The 22084-nt window shown below is 34.1% G+C and overlaps 1 protein-coding gene across 3 annotated transcripts; it reads right to left on the bottom strand.

Moving 5' to 3' along the window:
• Positions 1-1476: 1476 nt before the first annotated feature.
• Positions 1477-21504, bottom strand: LOC110681254. Of its 3 annotated transcripts, XM_021857023.1 has the most exons (7): positions 21126-21504; positions 20989-21056; positions 9654-9754; positions 9382-9581; positions 2312-3487; positions 2197-2251; positions 1477-2135 (listed from the first exon to the last, which is right to left on the bottom strand). In XM_021857023.1, the coding sequence occupies exons 4-7, from the start codon at positions 9469-9471 to the stop codon at positions 1843-1845; spliced, it is 1614 nt and encodes a 537-aa protein (XP_021712715.1). In that variant the 5' UTR covers positions 9472-9581; positions 9654-9754; positions 20989-21056; positions 21126-21504; the 3' UTR covers positions 1477-1842. The 3 variants fall into 3 exon arrangements, 2 of the variants coding, with proteins under 2 accessions (XP_021712715.1, XP_021712716.1); XM_021857024.1 differs by lacking the exons at positions 20989-21056; positions 21126-21504 and adding an exon at positions 10610-13295; XR_002503138.1 differs by lacking the exons at positions 1477-2135; positions 2197-2251; positions 20989-21056; positions 21126-21504 and adding exons at positions 10610-11902; positions 11957-13295 and having other exon boundaries at positions 3320-3487.
• Positions 21505-22084: the final 580 nt, after the last annotated feature.

Raw genomic sequence — 22084 nt, 5'->3', positions numbered from 1 at the left:
AGTGGGTGGGACGCATTTACGCCACTAACGCCATCTGTTAGCTGATTGCCACTTGGCGATTTGTGGCGGCCATGTTTTTACACAAGTGGCTGAGTCTAACCAGAGTTTATGAATGGAGAGTTGCGCGAAGAGTGAAACCAAATCTACCTATCGAACTGTCAAACCGTCTACCTATCGAGCAGACCAGCAAAACAGATAGGGGCTATTTTCAAAGACGAAGAAGAACAACCATTCAAAGAAGTCTCTTCGCGCAACTCTCCATTCATAGACTCTGAGTCTAACTTGAACGTCTGTCTGCGCCTTCACCATGCACTGAAATGAATTTTATTGTAGAAACTACTGAATCCATGGTGAAATTAAGAACTGCACCAACGATTTTCAACCGACTACATTAATCTGTTAACTCTACCATAATATAGTCAACAAGAAAATATATTCTGTTTATTTAACCAGAGTTGTAGTATTTCTGACTAGAAACATTCTAGATTTGACAAGTTTGGCATTGTACTTTTCACCATACTGTGTTGTACGGTGGGTGTCACGGATTGAAATACAATGCTTTGTAGTCGAGGCTACTATGGACATAGTCACATTTACTACACTGCTCAGATATTTTTACCAGATTATAGTAAACTTAACAGATTTTTGTAGTCGGTTGAAAATCGTTGGTGCAGTTCTTAATTCTACCATGGATTCGGTAGATTATACAACAAAATTTGTTTGCGTGTGGCTTTGCTCTGAAGCCGCGGACTCTAACCAGTCGGCTAAGGAAGGTCCCTTCACCGATTCTCTCTTCTGTGAATAAACGCGACAAGATGCAAGTTTGTTAGCATTTTTCTACCTCAAGATGCAAGATTAGTTCGCCGAAAATGGTCCTGAAGTGGAAAAGTGCTAGGAAACTATCACAGCAAAAAAAGTTGTTGAATATTACATCGAAACTGCTGCAACCAACTCATTCCCTCGATTGTATAATATTACACAGTCCGACGTACTCGAGGGCTATTGATGTGATGAAAAAGAACGATGTAATATGTTCGATGTAATGAATGCGACGTACGATGTACGATGTAATTACATGGATGTAATAGGAAATCTATGTAAACAAAGCAAATTAAAAATAAAATAAATGCTCGATGATTGATTGAATTGCTTTTTATTCTTTAAGGCTCTTAATATTTACAGTATTAGACAAAACTTTTGCAAGTTTTGTGATTTTTCATACAAAATGATCAACTTTGGTAGATTTCAGTTATTTATGGACCGATATTAATGAAATTTTCAAAGCACGTCAGACATGACTTGAATTTCAACATTTATTTTTAAGCGTTTTTTTGGATAAAAAAAAATCACTTAGAATTATATGTTTAAATTCAATTTATGTCTTACGTTTTGTGAAAATTAAAATCGATCCATAAATAACTGAGATCCAGTCTTCCAAAGTTGATCATCTTGTTTATGGAAAATCGAGAAAGTTGCAAATGTACTGTCCAATATTGTATAAGCGTGTACTCACATAAAGATACACTTAGATTCATTTAGCACAAAAAAGAATAAAAAGCAATTCAAACAACCATATTTTTCTAAACGTTATTAGACATGCAACACAAATTTTGTTTGTTTCGGATAAATTTTGTTTGTTTCGGATAAATAACCATTTCTATTGCTAAATCATAAAAGAAAAAAACATTATATCGTGTCCATTAGGAGCAATACTTTATTCTCTCATCGATTATCCGTGCAGAAACGTGTTTGTATCATTTTATTAAATTTCTCAGCTTTATAGATTGATAGGATATCAGAATTCCTTTCGTTGGATCGGACTTGAGGCTAGCTCAGACGTGTTTATCGTTCATTTTCGACCAATTGGTTTTTCCACTCCAATTTTGTAATTTTGGATATTAAAGAAGCAACCATACGTTGTTGCCCACCAACAATAGTAGCCATGGATCGCGTACCATGCTCCGGATAAATTTTCAAAAGGTACATTTGAAGAAATTCCAAGGTTTTAGAAATTTGCTTTGGGTATTTAAAAAAATACACAAAGTACACAACCAATAGTTGTTGAACTGCTCGGATGATGGTGTTGACGCCAGTAGTCACCAGCTCGTGGTCGGCATAAATGAAAAACTGGTCATCTAAAAATAATAATTAAACTTCGATTATCGATTCTACGAACCATTTAGGTGACGAACGTACTTCTGATAATAATTGAAGGGAAAACATCATCGAGATGCAAATTTTCATCGGTGTTCTGTGAATAAATAAGATGAAAATAGTTACTCAGTATTTCTAATGAACTTATTTCATTTACCTCCAGCTCGTGTATGAGACATGAAAAGTCTTCGTGTAAAAGTTTGGCCACTCCTTCAAGAATCTCTAAATCACTCGCACTGGACGTAATATTTAGAGATTTTTTGTACACTTTGGCAACTTTTATTAATTTTGTCCTTTTCTTTGCGAAGTTGGTGGTGAAGGTTTCTGCATCAACCCCTGTACCTTTGAAAAAATGGTAATTCAATAGCTCATTCCGCCGAATCATAGGTATTTCTTGACACAACTTTTCGATTGTCATCGAGCTGTCAATTTTATATCGAATGAAGGCTTCAGTACTAGTAAGCACCTCGTCATTCAACTGCATAGATTCGGGATTATTCCGAGATAATAGCATCAAGTGTTCCTTACTACAATATGTTTTTCCAGATTTGTAGTATTCCTCTCTTATCCCTGCTTTACATTGACGGTTGGAACAACCCTTATTATGAGTAGTTTGTTTTTCGGTCCTGCGGGTTCTATTTAAATAGGAATTGTGATTTCTTAGTTTGTCAGCCAAACTGTTGGATCCATCACCGATTACGTCTCCATCGTCATTGTAATCTCGAAGAACTGAATATTCCGTCGTTATCTTTAGTGCGTGTTTCTTGAAGATGCTGAACGGAATCTTCGTGGTAATTGTTCGGAGTTGTGCAGTTACATGATCGACCAGGCGATTATAGTTGGTTTCGGATATGCCACGATATCCAGCACTTGGTTCATGGCCTTGAAGTTGGTGCATTACATCGCTTGGTAGGATTTTCCAATTGATTTGAAAGTTAGCCAATTTCAGCGGCGCGGAAAGGTCGTGTTTAATCGATTGTTGTATTCTCGGAACGCGATTTTGATCAACGGTTTTAGATGATATCTCTTTCTCCTGCGAATCTGTTTCCATTTCTTGCAACGATGACTTATCTTCCTCAATTTCAGAGACATTACATGTAACCAATGTTTCCGTGGATATGTCCTTAGTACGTTTGTTCGAAGTTTCTTCAACAGAATCGGCCAGTTTCCGTTTGTCACCACATGACAAATTCGGTAGAGCCAATGGATCTTCCAGTGTAGACACATTTGATACATTGCCAAACACAGCGTCACATTCCGCTAGTTCTATTGAGGCTATCGAGGATAACGTAGAATCCATAACACTCGATGAACGGGACGGCTCTTGGAAAGTCTGAAAGTAATGCATAGAAAGTAAGATATATTAACCTCTCTACTAGCAGCATCGTTCTTTCACAAAAAAAAAATAAAAATAAAATCGATATTTTTATATAGTTTTGCACCATTTTTCCACAAGTTCTAAAAAACTCCTTTTTTAGAATATGCGTCTATTCTCAATGAGTCATATAGATTCGAAGATATTCCGATATTCATAAGGGGACCGACGCGTAAGCAAAACCCACGTAAATATCTCTATAGATTTTTTATTACGTTCGGTTATTCGCTGTTCGAAACAATACTTAGAATAGAGTAGTTTGTGAAACAATGAAACAAATTGGTGCAACATTTCTAGAGTAATGAGCTTCAATGTTTTTGTACCACTCCGGACGTAAAAAGGTCTTGAAAACTTCAAAAATTATTATTTTGTAATTTTTATTGGAGACTACTCAATCGATTTGTATGACTTTTTTCTCAGAGATGCTCCTTATTACAGCGGGGATTTGCTGGTTGGAATACGACAGGCTTCTTTGCCTGAAACTAATCATAATTCACACTATCAGAACTTCGCAGCGAATTATATGAATGGCCTTCCACCGATTGATTTATGGTTTTGATTGAAATATACCAACAAATATTATTCAAACGTTATGTTAGTCCTTAACGCGATTAATTTTATGAACAAATCCAGAAATTCGTTTTCTAAATTCTTTACAATCATATTAAGCTTTTTTTTCTAAGCATTCCTTCGTGTATTGTTTTGGGAATTTTCAATGTCAATAAATACAAGGAATTTTCCAAAGTTTTGCACGATGAGTTTTATTTCAAAGCTCTCCAAGGAGCTTCCTATAGGTATTTTCTTAAAATGAGTTAGTCTAAGAATTTCTAGAAATTGATCTCAGCAGGGCTGGTAGAGTCCCTTTTTAGTTACTTGGGTTGAATTCATTTATTTATTGTTTTGCACAAAATATTATTCCAAATTTATCTTCACATTTTCATGAATATAGATGGATGTCCATTCTTTTCAACCATGTGTAGATTTTTCTTTGCTTGAAGAATTCAAACAAATTCCTTGTCATGCTTATTCCCGTTATGCCCATTTATTATTTAAACGTAAATTTATTGGGGGCTAGACAATGATCAGATTTTTTCACCGATTTGATCAAAAATTATACACCTGATATATTTATGGTATGCTCAGATAGCCTGAGATGTCTTCAAGCTTTGAATTGCCTGAATTAAGTTTTAATATCGAAACCCGTCATAGGAGTTGTTAGTAAATTTGTTTGGGTACCAGCACATTTATGGTAATGAACAAGCTGATTTATTGGCAAAATTTAATGATTTTCGTGGACCGATATATAAACGTGGTATTAACTATTATGAATATTTTATATATTTTATTTTTTTTTTATTTTGAATTATGACCTTAGATTCAAATATTTGTGAATGTCATAAATCACATGAATAGATAGATCATATTGTCTTTTAACGTTCTCGTTTTAATGCACCTACAGATAAATTTATAGATAGCATTTCATTCCCTTTCATAAACATGTAATATAAATATTTGAATGAAATTTCTTATCGTTTATAATATTGCTAGTTTATTTTTTTTATTATTATTTTTCCTTTCATCCCATCTAATTGATTGGCTTCCTGGATACGTGCTGCTTTTGTACATTCATAATGACGGAACTTGGAAGATTTCGGTCCGTTATGGATCGATACGGGGAGAGCCTTTATTCAATAAATATTATATTATAACGATATTTGAAAAGATAAAGAGGTTTTGTGCCTTTTTGTGAAAGATTTAATTAAGAAATAACGCAAAGTAGCAAATTATTGGGTTAAAAGTTCCATACCACTTATTCAAACAACAGATTTTTTATAATTAATCTTCAAGCTGTTTAGTGGAATAAATAAATGAAATATAATTTAGTATCATTCTATTTAATTCCACTACAGTTTGTATCCTTTCGCGTACTTCGAACTCTACGGCCGTCTTCAGTGTCGTGTACAGTTGAGTCAGACGCATATCTGTCAAGGGATACAAACTCTAGTGGCTTGATTTTTATTGTTCACAAATATATCTAAGACAATAATTTTTTTAACGACAAATCGCGAAAACAGGGTGGAAAACGGTCATGATAAAAATACGAAACAATTTGATCGAAGTGATGCATCATCAGTGAAAGTAAGTGGAAAATCTATTTACAAGGCATCAACTTGTATGGGGAGTAGAGGCACAATACACGGGGCGAAATGGACACCCGCTTATTCTCATTCGCTTATTCTCTGAAAACATTCATGTTTAATAAAAAAATACAATGTATGGAATGTGTATTGCACATGAACTGTTTGACGGCATGAAAATATTGTCGCAACGCCACCAAACCGGATCGCGCCAGTGAGACTCGCGACGCGCCTCAACTCGCCGCATTTTGAAATCAGTTTTTTAGTGTGGCGCTGCATTCTTATGATTTTTATGAACACAGCGCACTATTCACATATTAGCTGCGACGCACGGGGCCCGAGAAAACAAGAATTATAAATTAATGTTGGTCTTGGTTACTACCGGATACATAATAATATTTTTTGTTTATTAAACATGTCCTTAGAAATTTGACTATAACTTTTTCTCAGCTTGATATTTTTATATAAGCAAGGAGACGGAAGAATATATTTTTTCGGCAAATTAAGAAGCACAGAGAAGTTTTTTTTTTCTTGCTTGTGTGATTGAGGAAGATCCCTTTTAAATATCAGAACGAGTGGCACACATTAATAATTGAGAAAAAAACGAGTAGGGAAGAGTTCATTCTATTACAAACAAAAATTAGAAAATATTTATTGATATTGTGCTCTACAAGAAAACCACGAAATGCGATTATCTGAATATACCCAACTCTTTTTTTGCACGGATTTTTTTACACGGCCGTGCAAAAAAAGTTTCCATGCATTTTTTTCCGCCTTATTTTTACATGAAACGTCGAGAAATAGTGTTACTTTTTGTACACGGTTTTTGAAATTCCTCCGTGCAAAAATAGAATCGGGTGTATGTTGACATACCTTCGCAGCACCAAATGTTTCAGATTTAGCTAATTTGCAACATTCGCGTTCTTGAAGAACAACCAGAATCCAAGCTTACTTGAATTTTTATATTTTTTTGTATGGTATTCAGTTGGAGCTGCCTGACAGCTTAACTTGTCAAGGCTGAACCCTCGGTCTGGCTTTTGCCAAGTTTCCCCTCTACCAGAACCAATACACAGACGGACAAGGCTATGGTGCCCACATGACCACTGTTTTTTATTAGTATTGTGACGTGATAGTTTTTGAAAAATACCCATATTCCCTTGCTTCTGAGAAAAGGAAGCATTGTGGAAATCAGCAGCTCCATCAGAATTTGTTTGAAATAGTGTAGTAGTGTCATTACTAATACTAGGATGCCGGTGCCATTAGTGGACTACCTAAGCTTTGAAAAATCAACGAAATAACGAAAAGCCTTAACATAGATCTTTTGGTGTCAACAGAAAGATTTCAACTTCTACTATATGGGAAAAATATAAAAAGAGTGAAAAAACTAATTTTTAACATAAATTTCTTTGAGCCACTATTGGTACACGTGTTCTAGTAGTTGCGCTAGTTCTACAGTAGTAGACGTTCGGTAATGATACAAGGAATTTTAAACAAAATGGTAAATTTTTACATAGCTTTAACATTTTTCCCTCGGAACAGCAACTAATATCTTTTGAATGAAGCATAAAGATCATCTCTGGGACTTTTCTTCATTTTTATACATCCATTTTAAAAACTGCTTCCATCCGTTGATCCACTACTGGAACACGACGGCACCTATTGGTGCAAGGGAGCTAATTTTTTGCGTAACTTAATTATTTATATGACTGTTGGATAGAATAAAAAGCTGAAATTTGGCAAATCAACTGAATTAGAGGCGATCTATCCACCAAAAATAACACATGTCGTTTTTATCGAAAAATGTACGTTTCTCGCATAACTTCTGATCTCGCCCTAAAAGCCATTGGTAACCATGTGCTGGTTGTTTCTGAGCATTTGAATGTATTTTCATGTTATTGACCAACACTATAGGGAAGAAAAGATCATTATCTACCTGCCCGTGATGTTGGTTTGGATGCTTATTTTTTCATTTGCTCAGAAACAACGAGCTACATACGTGGTTACCAATGGCTTTTAGGGCGTTATCTCAGAGTATGCGAGGTTTTATTCCATAGTCCAACCTACTGGTACATTACAACCATTGGTACCGGCACCCTATCTAGTCAAAATGGTTTTGAATAATTTGTCATTTAAGTGCTATTCTGATTACTCCTGTCTTTTACGTAAGATTGAAGGCTTAAATGTCATTTGTTGTGAAGTCTTAACAAAATTAGGCTGTTTAGTAGTAGTTCTAGTTAATTTCATTTTTCATTGTTGAAAGTATTTATTGGTCATTACGTTCATATATCCTTAAAGAAATAAATCACTTTCCTTGTTTGTTCAACAATTTCTCGAACCTAGCAAGTGAACCCTAATGATCGATCTCAGCGTCTAACTTTCCATAGTAATTTTAATAGTGAATATTTAAGAGTAAAGTTACCTTAGGCTTCTATAACAGTCTCCTACAAGATTCACTTTTCGGTGGCAAATGCAATGCTTCACAACGCCTACTTTCCTACTTGAAAATTTTGCGAAAATGAAGCTGGAATTAGATTATTTATACCGTTGTTACAAAAGAGGTATTTCTTTTTATGGCAATGTAAAAACCATATTAAAATAAGATTGTCGCCACTTATTTGTACTCAGTGAATCTACTAGTCATTTTCCTCAGAGTAATATTCCCTACGTCGAATTTGACAACGATGTGTCTAGCTAGCTAACAGTAAGAGTGGCTACGGATCATTCTGGTTAGCAAAAGGCAAACTGGTCATCACCCCAATAGTATTAATGTCCACTTCGAATAGATTAATTATTTGAAATGGGCATCAATTCTATCAATGACGCAGAATGTCCGTTGGATCACATCCGAGATATTAGTGCGTCTATGCCATATGAATTATGACGCGGCTTTAAGCAAAAAAATGCCAAAATGTGATACCACCACTACAGGTTACGCCTTTGGTTTCCGTCATATGGGCTAATGGATTATGTCCTCTCATCGCGGCAAGGTCGCATAACCAAGGGGAGGGACTTGAATTTTGATATTGCGTTTGAATTGCGCGCTTTATCTGTTAACTTGTTAATAAACAACTGAATGCTCGAAAAGTCATGATATTTTTACTAGCAGAAATCTAAACGTGTTTCAAATTTTAATTATAATTTATTGACTTTTAAATAGATAAAGTTAGTTGTTATGTGTCTTTAAAAACGATATTACTGGAGGTAATTAAATGGCATTCACTAGCATTACTTACCTAATACATTCAACTTGGTAGTACGAAATTTTTAAAATAAAAATGTGACAAACTTACTGCTTATGAATATAGTAGTTCAAGCTATTGAACTCATTCAAAATCACTTCAAATTTCCGGGTTGTTCCAGATGCCTAAAAATTTAAAATCTACTGAATAGTACAAGTCTAATTTTGAACCTGATTGCGTAAAAACAAAGTTAAAAGCCACATGAGGATAACAGAAAAAAATCGTACCGAACTGCGTACAACATATAATTTCTGAAAATCATTGTATTACTGTGTGCGTTTGTAGGAGCGCCAAACGCTGTAGGATTTTTTGAAAGGAAGGCGAAGTCAAAGATTGATTACCTTTCCTAGGTCGGCGCGGTGGTAGCTTTGTGGTAACGCATTTGAACAGGTATTTGAATCTTAACACTAATTCTAGCTTGTGCTAAGTATAGCAGGATTAATCTAAATATCCTTCTATTTTAAAAATGTTTTACCTGAGTTTGCTGAATGTCATGTTTCTTATTCTCGTCAACGCTCGTCGTCGTGTTTTTCTCGCTCCATTCCTCGGAATTTCCCAGCAACATGAAACTCAATCCCTCTGATGACTACAAATCCAGCACTTCATCTTCCACGATCATGGATCCATCTGCTTCCAAAACGATGCTTGTGAGTTCTTTTTCAAAATGTGTACGACCTGTGTGGGGAAAGACGATTATCAATACCTTTGATAAAAAAATATTGTTATAAAATATATACCAGTATATACCTTTTTCTAAAACATTTGCAACAGTGGGGCAACATTTAACAAACGATTTCCTTCTTTGGGAATCACATATACGTATAAGTCGGGACATCGTAGAACACATGCTGAAAACAAAATAATGATTGAATACATAGTTAGAACAAAGTAACGTATAAGGCAATGTGGGGCAGTTTGGCTACCTTAAATTAAAATCGATAAAAGTGCTAATAATATTATGGAATCTTAGGATTTTTATATGATTCCAATACACTAGATTCGCACGATTTCCGTTGTCTTATAAAGTTTACGAATGAATGGATGATTTTTCAAGATTTGTAATTTTTCAAGTCGATTTTTCACCGATGGGGTAATATAGTCTATTTTAGATTATAAAACTATCTCATATAATCTAAAAATTTAATTATTTTTTCACTACACTTGGAAGTTATTAGTATTGATAAACACTTCCTGCAAATAGATTAAATTGTGAAGTCAAACATCATCATTCTAAAATCATCCGACACGAATGCCCTGATGAGGGTAAAGTGTCGTAAATACATAATAATAATAATAAATTCTAAAATCATCAAATTTGAAAAGTCATTCGGGGCAATATGGGTTGATTTTTTCCAATATATTTTTTTTCTTTGTATTTAAGTTTAGAACACTAACCTTTTTTTAAAACACAGACAAATTAACTTCACACTTTCGTGCTCTCTAAAACTACCGTTGACACAACAAATTCGAATATACGATAGAAACCACATACAAACTTAGGGGCTTATTTTACAAAACGAGCAGATTCATGTGACTTGTTTGTATAGGTAGTCACTGTCAATCAAAGAACTTAAACATGCATATTTCAGATGTCAATCATATGTAATGGAAAAAATATGTAACGGAAAGAAATGAATGCCAGTTGAAGCATAGTATCGATATTTATTATAATTTTCTCTAGTAATCAATGAGCACTAACTTACCTTATTTTCTAGGAATTGCATGACTATTGAACAGATAAGTATTTTCTTGACATCTGTATAACTTCAGCGGAGTGATATCGGGAAGGTCTTTCAAATTAACGCAGTTTACATCTTCGGTACTATGATCCTGAACAACTGGGATTCCCATCTCCGTGAAGTATGATGCACTTATTTTATCTCCATAAACAAAAATGTCGTCGGTAGTATCGTTTAAAATGATACCATGTATCATAATTATGTAGAATAAATCCTCGAACTCATCATGCTCCATGAATAAACAGTATCCAACTTTGATTGTCGTACCCAAGCAAATACCAGAATCTGTGTACTTGAAGTTTTCTCCATAACAATTAAACAGTTCCATAAGTTGCTTTTCATTTTTATTCAAATCTTCGCAGGTACGCATGGTTCCTTCGTAGATGATTTTTTCGTTGAATCTCTGCTTATCCGCACTTAAATAAGCTTGCAAGTACTGATGTCTTTCACTACAAAGCTTCAAGACATTTTTATAATTTCCTGCATGCCGCAATGCTGTTTTGAAGTATGAATGCTTCCGCTCACCGCTCAAAGTACTAAATTGCATAAGTGGGCCATACTGGAGGATAAGATGATGGTAATGTGAAAGGTAGTGATGTTTTGGTCGCAAAGGAGACATAAAAAGCGATGATCTGATTTCTAAATAGTGACTAATTTCAAGTTTGAGCATTGCAACTTGTCTTGAAGAAATCAAAGGAGCAGTCACAATATCAGTGATGTTTTTCAACATTATGATGAGCTTGAATGCAGGATCCTCGTGCAGACGTGTTAGTTTGAGCAGCAATAATGGTATTATTTGGATCATATGCCAAACATCTATTGCTTTGCTGGTGACACATTTCTTGTTCAAATTGAGGCTAATCTTAGAGTTCAGCTCAAACTTCTTTAAGAGGTAATTTAGTCTGCTTTGTAGATATTTCTCTCCAACGAGCTTATTTCTGATGAACCGTCGAAACACTAGCATGATGTCATAATTGAAACAACCAAGAAATAAGTCATGGGCTAAACAAGGTGGCATCCCAAGTTCAAATAGTTGGAAATATTGAAGATCATTAAAAATAGTGGAAGTCTTAACGCCTCTAGTCGGTTTCCCGCTGTTTAAGCAGCCTAATAGATCCTGTTCATAGGTATCTTGATGCCTCATTTCACAGTCTTGTAAGGGAGTGCGCCGAAAGTCGCTCAAGGTCGTGTAGCAGTACCGTGAAAAATATTGGTGCGTTGAGAAATTTTCGACTAAGCCAGCCATTTGATGTGTACCTAAGAAAAATACATTGTATCATTTCGCATTTGATGACTGAATATTATTGTTACCTAGGTTATCACCAAGCAGTGCAAATATTGTACCATGTACCATTACATCACATTTATCAATAATTACTCGTAGTCCTTTCGTTTCCAATACTTTCATGTCGTCGATAAGTACCTTGAAGATAGAATCCACTCCATACTTTTTCAAGTCTTTTTCAAAACACAATAGGGCTAAAAAATTGTTGTCTGCCTTTGCCCTCAGAGCTGGATGCATGTTTCCAATGGTAAAATATACTCCAACCATTTTATGACGCATCTTTACATCACCTAATGGATTTACAGTTCCAAATCCATCTTGATATAAGAATATGTGTACACTGTTAGCTTCTCGGCATAATCTAGTTGTTGAAAATCGAAGACCATCTGTATAGTTTGTCATGAAACCGTTGTTGGACGTTAAAGTTGATGGCGTCAATCTTAATCCTCCGTTAAACAATGATTCCAAGGTTTTTAAAATAGGTACATAGTAAATGTAACGGCCACTGTTGGGTGAAATTTCTATTTCTACTGGTTGTACATAGCAAAAATTCTCTTTAAAATATTTTTGGCGCATATGTTCGGAGCGAAACATTCCATTATCTGGATTGAATAAAATGGTACTAACAGTTTCTGATCCAAAGTCCTGTAAAATTTCATTACTTTCATATTCCGATAACTGGAATTTTTGCGAAATTACAGAAATTTTGTGACGATTCCAATCTTCTTGGGATGATGTAAGCTCTACCATAGCGTCAACAATTTGTTGGACCGCAGCGCTCGTGACGTGGTGTTTACACAGTAATTTTAAAAACATAACTCCAAAAGATTTCGCTGCATTTGAAATGTGCTCGTTTTCGACTAATGTTGTATTCGATTCATTTGTGCTCTTGGATTCTGATAAATTGGTTGTACTGCACGATTCAACCCTGCCTACCGATTCGTTGAAATGTTTGATGGTTCGATGATAGTATATATTGTGTATTTTCAACGCGTTACAAGTTTTAAACGGTTTTATCCTGCATTTTAGGGGGCAATACACTGGAACACCTTCTGCCAAATGATCTTTGAGATGTTTAGTAATAACATCAAAACTTTCGTGCGAAAACATACATTGAAGAGCAGTACATTTGTACTCAAAACTACTTGTGCTTGGTGCATGCAAGTGCGAACGTCTCAAGTGTGATATGAAAGTAGGATATTTTTTTAACGTAATATTACAGCCCTGCAGACCGCACACAAAAGTAGAGTTGAATCTGTGGATGCGCATGTGTCTTTGATAAACTCCTACATTGCTAAATTTTGACCAACAAAATTTACAAGCGATATCCATCGTGTCTGAAAAAAACACAAAATAAAATTTAGATATAGGTGTGTATATATATATATATATATATATATATATATATATATATATATATATATATATATATATATATATATATATATATATATATATATATATATATATATATATATATATATATATATATATATATATATATATATATATATAATAAATATCTTTTTGATAACAAAATCAATATAAGCTTATCATTATATATTAACTGAACTTTTCGGATCAAGCTATGCTTTGCCTAAATAAACATGTCTTCTGCTTCTTCTTAGCATTACCGTCCTCACTGGGACAAAGCCTGCTTCTCAGCTTAGTGTTCATATGAGTATTTCCACAGTTATTAACTGAGAGGTTTCATTGCCAAAGTTGCCATTTTTGCATTCGTATATCGTGTGGCAAGCACGACGACACGTTATGCCCAGGGAAGTCGAAGAAATTTCTATTACGAAAATGCTTCCAAAACTCAACTAATAATATTCCCAAATAAACCAAAAGCTATTCATTTGAAAATTTCAAGTAGACATGTTGTCACAATGAGTGGGGTTCCAAAAAAATGGGCAGAGGAAGTTAAGTATCTACGGCTCATGCTAGATAAAAAAATAACTTTTAAAAATCACATTGAAGGCATTCAAACCAAATGTAACAAATATTTTAAAATCCACTTATTAACACAAAATCACAACTTTGTATTGAGGACAAGCTTTTAATCTTCAAACAAATTTTCAGGCCAGCCATGTTGTATGCTGTACCAATATGGACTAGCTGTTGTAATACCAGAAAGAAAGTTCTGCAGTTTCTGTTGAAACATTGGAACAAATGTCAAATGCAATAATTAAGAATTTTAGACAAAAATCGATGCAATCTTCTATTGCCACGATTAATGGGTTATAAATTTCTATATTAAGGTTAACTTAGTTTGGAAAACGTTTTTGTTTTCTCTCTTATAAGCACAGTTGATTTCACCAATCAACTCACCCGTAAAAATTCTGAACTACTACGGCGAATTAAATGTAATATGTTGTTAACAAAATGTTAATAAATACTTACTTTAGTTTTACTAAATTAGGATGATTGTGTTGCTTAACACAGAACACCTAGATATAAGAAATGAACGTAATGTTTGTTATGATACTAATAAAAAATTAAAACAAAAACGACAGGGGACCAAAAAGAGATCATAACGCTATTGGAAGTTGCCATCTCATGTCATATTTATGAGTAATTCTAATTTAATGTTCAGTTTCCGAGACCTTTTTTTCTATCTTTATTACGAGATTTTTAGCCCTGGGCTAGTTTATCTCCAGCCCAACGCACAGTGCTTCCAAGGGCCTAAATTCGTGATCGAAAATGTTTTGCACAAGAAAAGTTGGTTTTACAGGTATGGTGTCTTCAGAGAAGTTGTTCGGGATGTTGAAGCCCTTCTTAAGAAAGAATTATTTTTGTGATGAATCCACCTAGAAGTGAGATAGATTTTCACTTTTTTGCAAAAGTGGAGATACAGCAATAGTGTCTTCGGCAAAGTTGTAGATAATTTCACTACATGAAAATTTGCTGAAGACACTTTAGCTCTATCTATTGAATTTTAAGAGATATGGGTCATTTGTTGTGAACGACCCCTAAAACTAGTTTTTTCGTTATATCTCTTTCTGGGTATTTTTGAGATTTTTTACATGTTCTACAAAGTTGTTTTAATTGATAAAATACGCATTTCTTTAGGAGACATCAAAAATGTATCTCTTATATGTTCGGAGTTATATGATATTTTATGTTGAAAAATCGACTATTTCACCTTCCTCTAACATTTACAGGGGCAAATTGGGGCAACATTTTTAGCTTGCATATAAAAGAGTAACTTAATAACTATCAAATCCATGGTAACTGACACGTGGCACTGCTTTCCTTGACTACAAAATATGTTCCGTGAAATGTTGAAAAATTAAAAGTATGCAGCTTTTAATACCGTGTATTTTTTAAATACGTAATCTTTCATGGGTCTGGGTCATTTGGCATAAAGCCATTTGGCATAAGTTCATCTGGCATCAAGCCGTCTGTCATAAAAGACATTTGGCATAACGGTCATTTGGCATAATGGTCATTTAAAATAAACACATTTATAAAGAACAGGTATATTTTGAAAGAAAGGATTTTGTTCTAGTTATGCGAAATGACCGTTATGACAAATGGCCATTATTTCAATTGGGGTTGTGCCAAATGACCTTATGCCAAATGGTCGGCCATTGAGATGATCATCTCTAGATTCCGATATGTTTCACTTTAAGCACAGTGGATAATGTAAATAATCAATTCGCCTAATACTACATATCATCATATGAGCACTTATGTAATAATAGTAGTTAAAAGATAGTCTTTTTATGGAGAAAGAAATTGTTGAGAGAAAGGATCAAATAAATAATCTACATAGGCAAAAATATTGAGATGTGGATAGGTCTTATTTAAAATTTTCTTCTTCACATTCTCAAAAAGTAGTATCTAAAATCTTAAAAATACACATAACAGCGAAATTATAGCTTGTTCATGGTAACAAATGGTAGTCCGTTTGAAACCCATTCTGTTCGTATGTCACGCCACTTAGTTTCATTTATATGAAAAGATGGATAGATTTATAAAGATTATGTTCTCTTGTAAATACAAAAGAGCAAAATACCAAAACTAAAGAAAACATTCTTTCCTTTATTATTGTTATTATTATTATTATTATTATTACTATTATTATTATTTTAAGCTTAAATAGGATGACTTCCGTTTTAAGGAAAATAAATTACTAACATTATTCTATGTGCTTTATACTGCGTTCAGTATAGAGCTGATGTTACGTAATAAAGGCTATCTCTTAGTATTCATACATCTAGTTTTCACTGTAAATGAGAAGTATGACGTTTGATATCAAGATATCCTATCTTAGGCAAGAGCCAAACCAAATATATCATTGCGTAAAAGACCTGAAAATTGTCACTCAGCCCTGAAAAATGGCGTATTTAAAACAAATATAAGGTATTAAAAGCCGCATACTTTTATTTTTTCAATATTTTTCAGAACATATTTTGTAGGCAAGGAACGCAGTGCCACGTGTCAGTTGTCATGGATTTGATAGCTATTGAGTTACTCTTTCATATGCAAGCTAAAAATGTTGCCCCAATTTGCGCCTGTAAATGTTAGAGGAAGGTGAAATAGTCGATTTTTCAACATAAAATATCATATAACTCCGAATATATAAGAGATACATTTTTGATGTCTCCTAAAGAAATGCGTATTTTATCAATTAAAACAACTTTGTAGAACATGTAAAAAATCTCAAAAATACTCAAAAAGAGATATAACGAAAAAACTAGTTTTAAGGGGTCGTTCACAAAAAATGACCCATATCTCTTAAAATTCAATAGATAGAGTTAAAGTGTCTTCAGCAAATGTTCATATAGTGAAATTATCTACAACTTTGCCGAAGACACTATTGTTGTATCTCCACTTTTGCAAAAAAGTGAAAATCTATCTCACTGCTAGGTGGATTCATCACAAAAATAATTCTTTCTTAAGAAGGGCTTCGACATCCCGAACAACTTCTCTGAAGACACCATACCTCTACAACCAACTTTTCTGGCGCAAAACATTTTCGATCACGAATTTAGGCCCTTGGAAGCACTGTGCAACGGCCCCACTTTCCTTCCGAAAGAAGCCGTCTGTTCCCGAAGTGATTTGTTGATATAGAGTTGCGAACCACTGTTCGATATCTTTTAGCGAATTACAACTCCAATTAGTTTGGTTGCAATGTAGCTTTAGCTGTTATTTTATTTTGCTGTTAGTTTTAGGATAATTAGTTAAGTGTAATGTAATGGCGGCGAAATAATGCATTTTACTACTTATGATACACATGGACCATTTATACAATTAGCTTTGCGAAAACCACTTAAATAATATTATTATCCCATGAAGTAATCATTAGCTGTTAGTAAAGGGAAATTGTTGAAAATATTGAAAAATATTAGAGAGCCCTAAATGGAAAAAAGTGCAAATATGTACCAATAAATTATTTACGATTCCTTCTTAAAAACCCCTTGGAAAAAAATTTAGCCGTGGAAATCTTGCGACAAAAAAGTATGAGATGTGTGAAGTTCCGATAAAAGCTCGAATATATGTTTTTCAGTGTACATTAACCCAATCTAAAGTACGGATTTTTATTTTATTTTATTTTTATAGCTGATAGCTTTTTGGATAAGCTTTGTTTAAACATCTGTATTGAAATATTACGATTATGCAGAATTCTACTGTGTTTACTATGAAATGAATGAATGATGTACAAGAAAACCCTATCAGAAGAAATCATGCTTTTTGGGTATTACAAATATTGGACTGCTCGTAACACTGTATGTTTTTTTTTTTTAATTTCAATATTTGTTCCAGGAATTTCATCAGAAACTAAAACAGCTATTTGCCCAAAGAATACATTTATTGATTCTTTAAAGTTCTTTCAAGTCCAATCAAGAATTCAACCTAGATTTACTTATGAAACTTTCTTTAGAATTTAATTATTTATTACAAATTTTTAATATATTATGATTTCTTCAGAATGTCCAGCAGGTCTCTTTATGACATTTTTCATGGACGTCCTAAAATATTTCATCCAAGGAATCCCTAAAACAATCCGGAAATTATCACTAAAACAAATATAAGGTATAGGTATATACTAGTAAGTTCTAGTAAAATGTATGTTGATATGATAAACTCTTGCGAGGATCTTAGAAAAACTACCTAATTTCAAAGTAAGACTGGGAGATGTTCATAGATGGATGAAATCATGAATATATTTTTGTGGAGGCATTCCTTGAAAAACATTAAACTGAATCCATGAAAAAATTTGTGTAGAAATGAACTGAATAGTAGTTATTGCTGATGTGAAACATCAAATAATTTTTTTTTAAGAATTACTTGAAAAATTACTCCAGAAATGATTGGAAGTCAAATCTGTTAAATGTTTTCAACTAATATCTCAAACATATAACTAAAACATCTTTAAAATATTTAATTCTTGTACTTCGCTTCATGAATAACCTTTGGTGAGAAATATAGAGATCGTTCAGATACTGGTAAACAGCTAGGTATAATTCTCTGCAATATTTTTGTTTCGTGTTATTGACAACTTTCTTCTGTTTTTTTTTCTACGGATGTTCTATTAGATTCTCAGTAAATTTCTGACAGATTTTTAAAGAGAAATTTTTAAAAATCTAGCAGGTTCTTACAAGATTCTAACAAAATCTCTTAAAGGATCCTAGCGTATATTCATTGACAAGACACTTTGCGGATTTCTTGTTAAGCATTTTATGAGGTCCTTGTTGGATCTTTTAACAAAATTTCGGTAGGTCTTCGGAGAAATCGTAGCATAATTTTCGACGTACTGCTTGAGATATGCTTGGCAAATCTTTGAAAAGACTATTAGAGGATTCCCAATAAGAGTTTCCTTGGCAATGGATCATTGAAGGTAACTCCTTTCGGCATTCACCGCATGAAAACGACGAATTCCTAATTTGACCCTCTCTAAATAATTAAAGTCCTTGTGAGATCTCTGATGAGAAATTGTGTGTTTGGATTTCTTTGAAGATTCGTAGAATATTCTTCTCTTTTAACCTGCATGGGCTTTTAGTGAGATTCTTCAATTATTCTTGGTGAGATATTTGATGTATGTTTTTGAAGGACCTTTACTGCTGTGAATCGCAAGTCAGTCCCATCTGCATTTTCGTCAAAATTGAATTGATATGAGTTTTCAACATATCTATCAATGTCCTTTCAGCTGCATTAAAGATACAAAATAATTCGTTGGGAAAAAATAAGAAATAACAGCAAGTAAAATTTTTCCATAATGAAAAGTAACCGCATATCAGTCCCACTACAGATTGCCGCATCGTGTAACACAAAAAAGAACCGTGTTTTGATCATCTTCATATTTTTCTCGGGAAGATATGGTAGTGGAAAGCAAACTATGAAAGTTTAATTCAACATGTACAAGTCTTCTGGATTTTTTTTAATATTTGTATGGAAAACGAGTTTGTAAACGTTTATGTCGATTTTCTCAATGCCTACTTTTTACAGATAGGACTGATTTGCGATTCACGGCAGTTTAAGTATTCATTGAAAAAGTATTGACTTATTTTTGATAGAACTTCTGATGAATTAATGATGGATTCGTGGCGAAATGCTTTTTTATCAGATACTTGGTGAAATTATTGACACCAAAATTATCGTTTCTTTTAAAAACCGTTTGTCAAACTCAACGAGAGTCTTCCATGAAGTAGTTCTCCGAAAACCAGCCAATTGTCATGCTTGACGCATTATTTCAGAAACATTCTCAAGACAAATTACGATTGGCTATGTATTTTTTTTGGCTTGATGAAAAAAAAAAAACAGTCTTAATTGAGTTATACGAAAATATTAATCTTCTATAATATTACAAAAATTCAGTCGATAATACATAGAATCACCAGATTTATACTGAAATAACTTGTTTTAATATTGCAATTAAATTTTGATAATTTTTTCCCTAGCCTCAGCTAACATGCCTTGATTTTCCCATTGTTTCTGACATTCCCTACTTTCCAGGTTTTACCAGAGTAATCCATGTGAAAATCTTGATTAGATATTTCGAATCAGATTTCACTGCAAGAAGGGAAATAGTTACTTTAGAGACCATTTTGGTTAAAAAAGACTAGAGAGTCCTTTAATCACAAATAGTGTGCCGGTACCAGTGGTTGTGAATGTATCAGTGGATTGAAATATTGAACAAACTTATATTTAACTTATAAAACGACATGTGCTATTTTATGTCGGAAAGATCGCCTCTAGTTTAGTCGATTTGTCAAATTTTAGTGATGGAATCAGTATTCTAAAAAATGTATAGAGGCCCGAGAGGGAAAAACATATGTGAATATCAACTATTTTGTTTGAAATTCATTGTATCAATCTCGAACGGTTATTACTGGATCATCGGCACCCTATAGACTTCTTAGAGACTTGCATTAAAATAGGAACCAAGTCTCTAAAATGAGATCTACTATCGGTCCTAAGATTCTGTAGTCCTCATTCACAAATTGTATAATGCATTACATTGCATTTCTACCTATAGTGATACTGTATGCCCTGGAAATTCGAGAAAACTTCCAATCCGGAAAGGTTCTCGACTAGTGGGATTCGAACCCACAACCTCTTGCTTGGTTATGCTGAGGCTGTCTCTCCGAGCGTCGGAATTTCAGGGTTCGATCCTTCATCCAGTCGACATTAAACGCAACCGGCGCCGAACGGTACTCTTTAGTCAGAAGAAAAATAATTAAACGTAGGAAGCCGGATCCTATTCTTTACACTTTTAATTCACTACGGCAATGGGGTTTTTGGAAACTTTGGCCACCATATGTGTCGTATTGAAGTGCTCCTTATCGCAAAGTTTCAGGCCATTCGGCCGAGAAAAAAACCCATACCAAAGTGGATCATGGAAGGGCCTTGGTAGCTCTGCACCTTACTGGGAGTAGGATGTTATTCCCCAAGCGCATCCCTTAATCAGGATTAGGGAACCCGTCATCACCAGCCAAATCTCGCAGACTGCACTACTTGCAAAAGATTCCGGTTTCCTTCCCGTCTTTAACACTATCTGGATGGGCTATGTAAGCAGAAAAAAGAAAATTTTACGTTGGTTAAAACTTACCTTAAAATTCCCTATCGCGACGACCACCATTAATTATAGGTATTATTTAGGCTGCTACGCTAGTGGCTCTGTTGAAAAAAGACAAAGTATGGTTAAAACTTGTTAAAATTCAATATTTTTTCATTAATTTTGCTTACCAAACGAACTTTGAATCGTCCACGGTGTGGCGCTCTCAATTATAAAATGGTGGAACGATCAAAACAAAGTCCTGCAGTGTTGCCGATATCGAATATCGCAAACATTTAGGGGGTGATATAACAGTCAAGATGTGTAATACTACACATGCATATCAGAACGATTTGGTTGCAGCTGTATCTGTGTAATATTTTTGTATTGTATATGTAAATATTACACAAGTGCAACGTATTTCTGAATGATGGTGTCGTTTTGATGTAATTGGAATGCAACGTGATATTACATCAAAATGGATGTTAATTTGTGTCTGAAATTCGCGAATACATACATTTTCCATTACATCGTCAGCATTACATCGGGCCATATTACATTATTTTTTGCTGTGTAGCCAAACACGGAGTAAAACACTGTAAAAAATATGTACCGGGTACCCCCGTTGGTTTGACCACATTTAATCTGAACACTTTTTAATTTGTACCCCGCTAATTTGCACATCGTTCAGATTAAAAATGGTTCAAACGTCATTTAGCTCATGGAACGAAGTAAAGTGGAATGGAACGCTGTAGAATGGAACGCAGAATCAAAACAAAACAGTGAAAGAGGTGACCAGAAACACGTTTCTAGGGTGACTAGATGTTCAAATTAAAAATGAACCCCGATGGTTTGCATAAGGTATCGTTCAAATTAACGGGGGTGTACGGTAGTTGATTATGGTTCACACATAGTACTACAAAAAAGAATTGTTTATTAATCTGGATCGTAATTTTATTTTGAAGCTACCGTGCACCCCGTTAATTTGAACGGTACCTCATGCAAACCATCGGGGTTCATTTTTAATTTGAACATCTAGTCACTCTAGAAACGTGTTTCTGGTCACCTCTTTCACTGTTTTGTTTTGGTTCTGCGTTCCGTTCCACAGCGTTTCACTTCACTTCACTCCGTTCCATGAGCTAAATGACGT

This window comes from Aedes aegypti, unplaced genomic scaffold (assembly GCF_002204515.2).
Source record: "Aedes aegypti strain LVP_AGWG unplaced genomic scaffold, AaegL5.0 Primary Assembly AGWG_AaegL5_hic_scaff_616_PBJ_arrow, whole genome shotgun sequence".
NCBI classification, from domain to species: Eukaryota; Metazoa; Arthropoda; class Insecta; order Diptera; family Culicidae; genus Aedes; species Aedes aegypti.
Note: the sequence above shows the minus strand (reverse complement) of the source record. Positions and strands in the feature narration are given on the sequence as shown.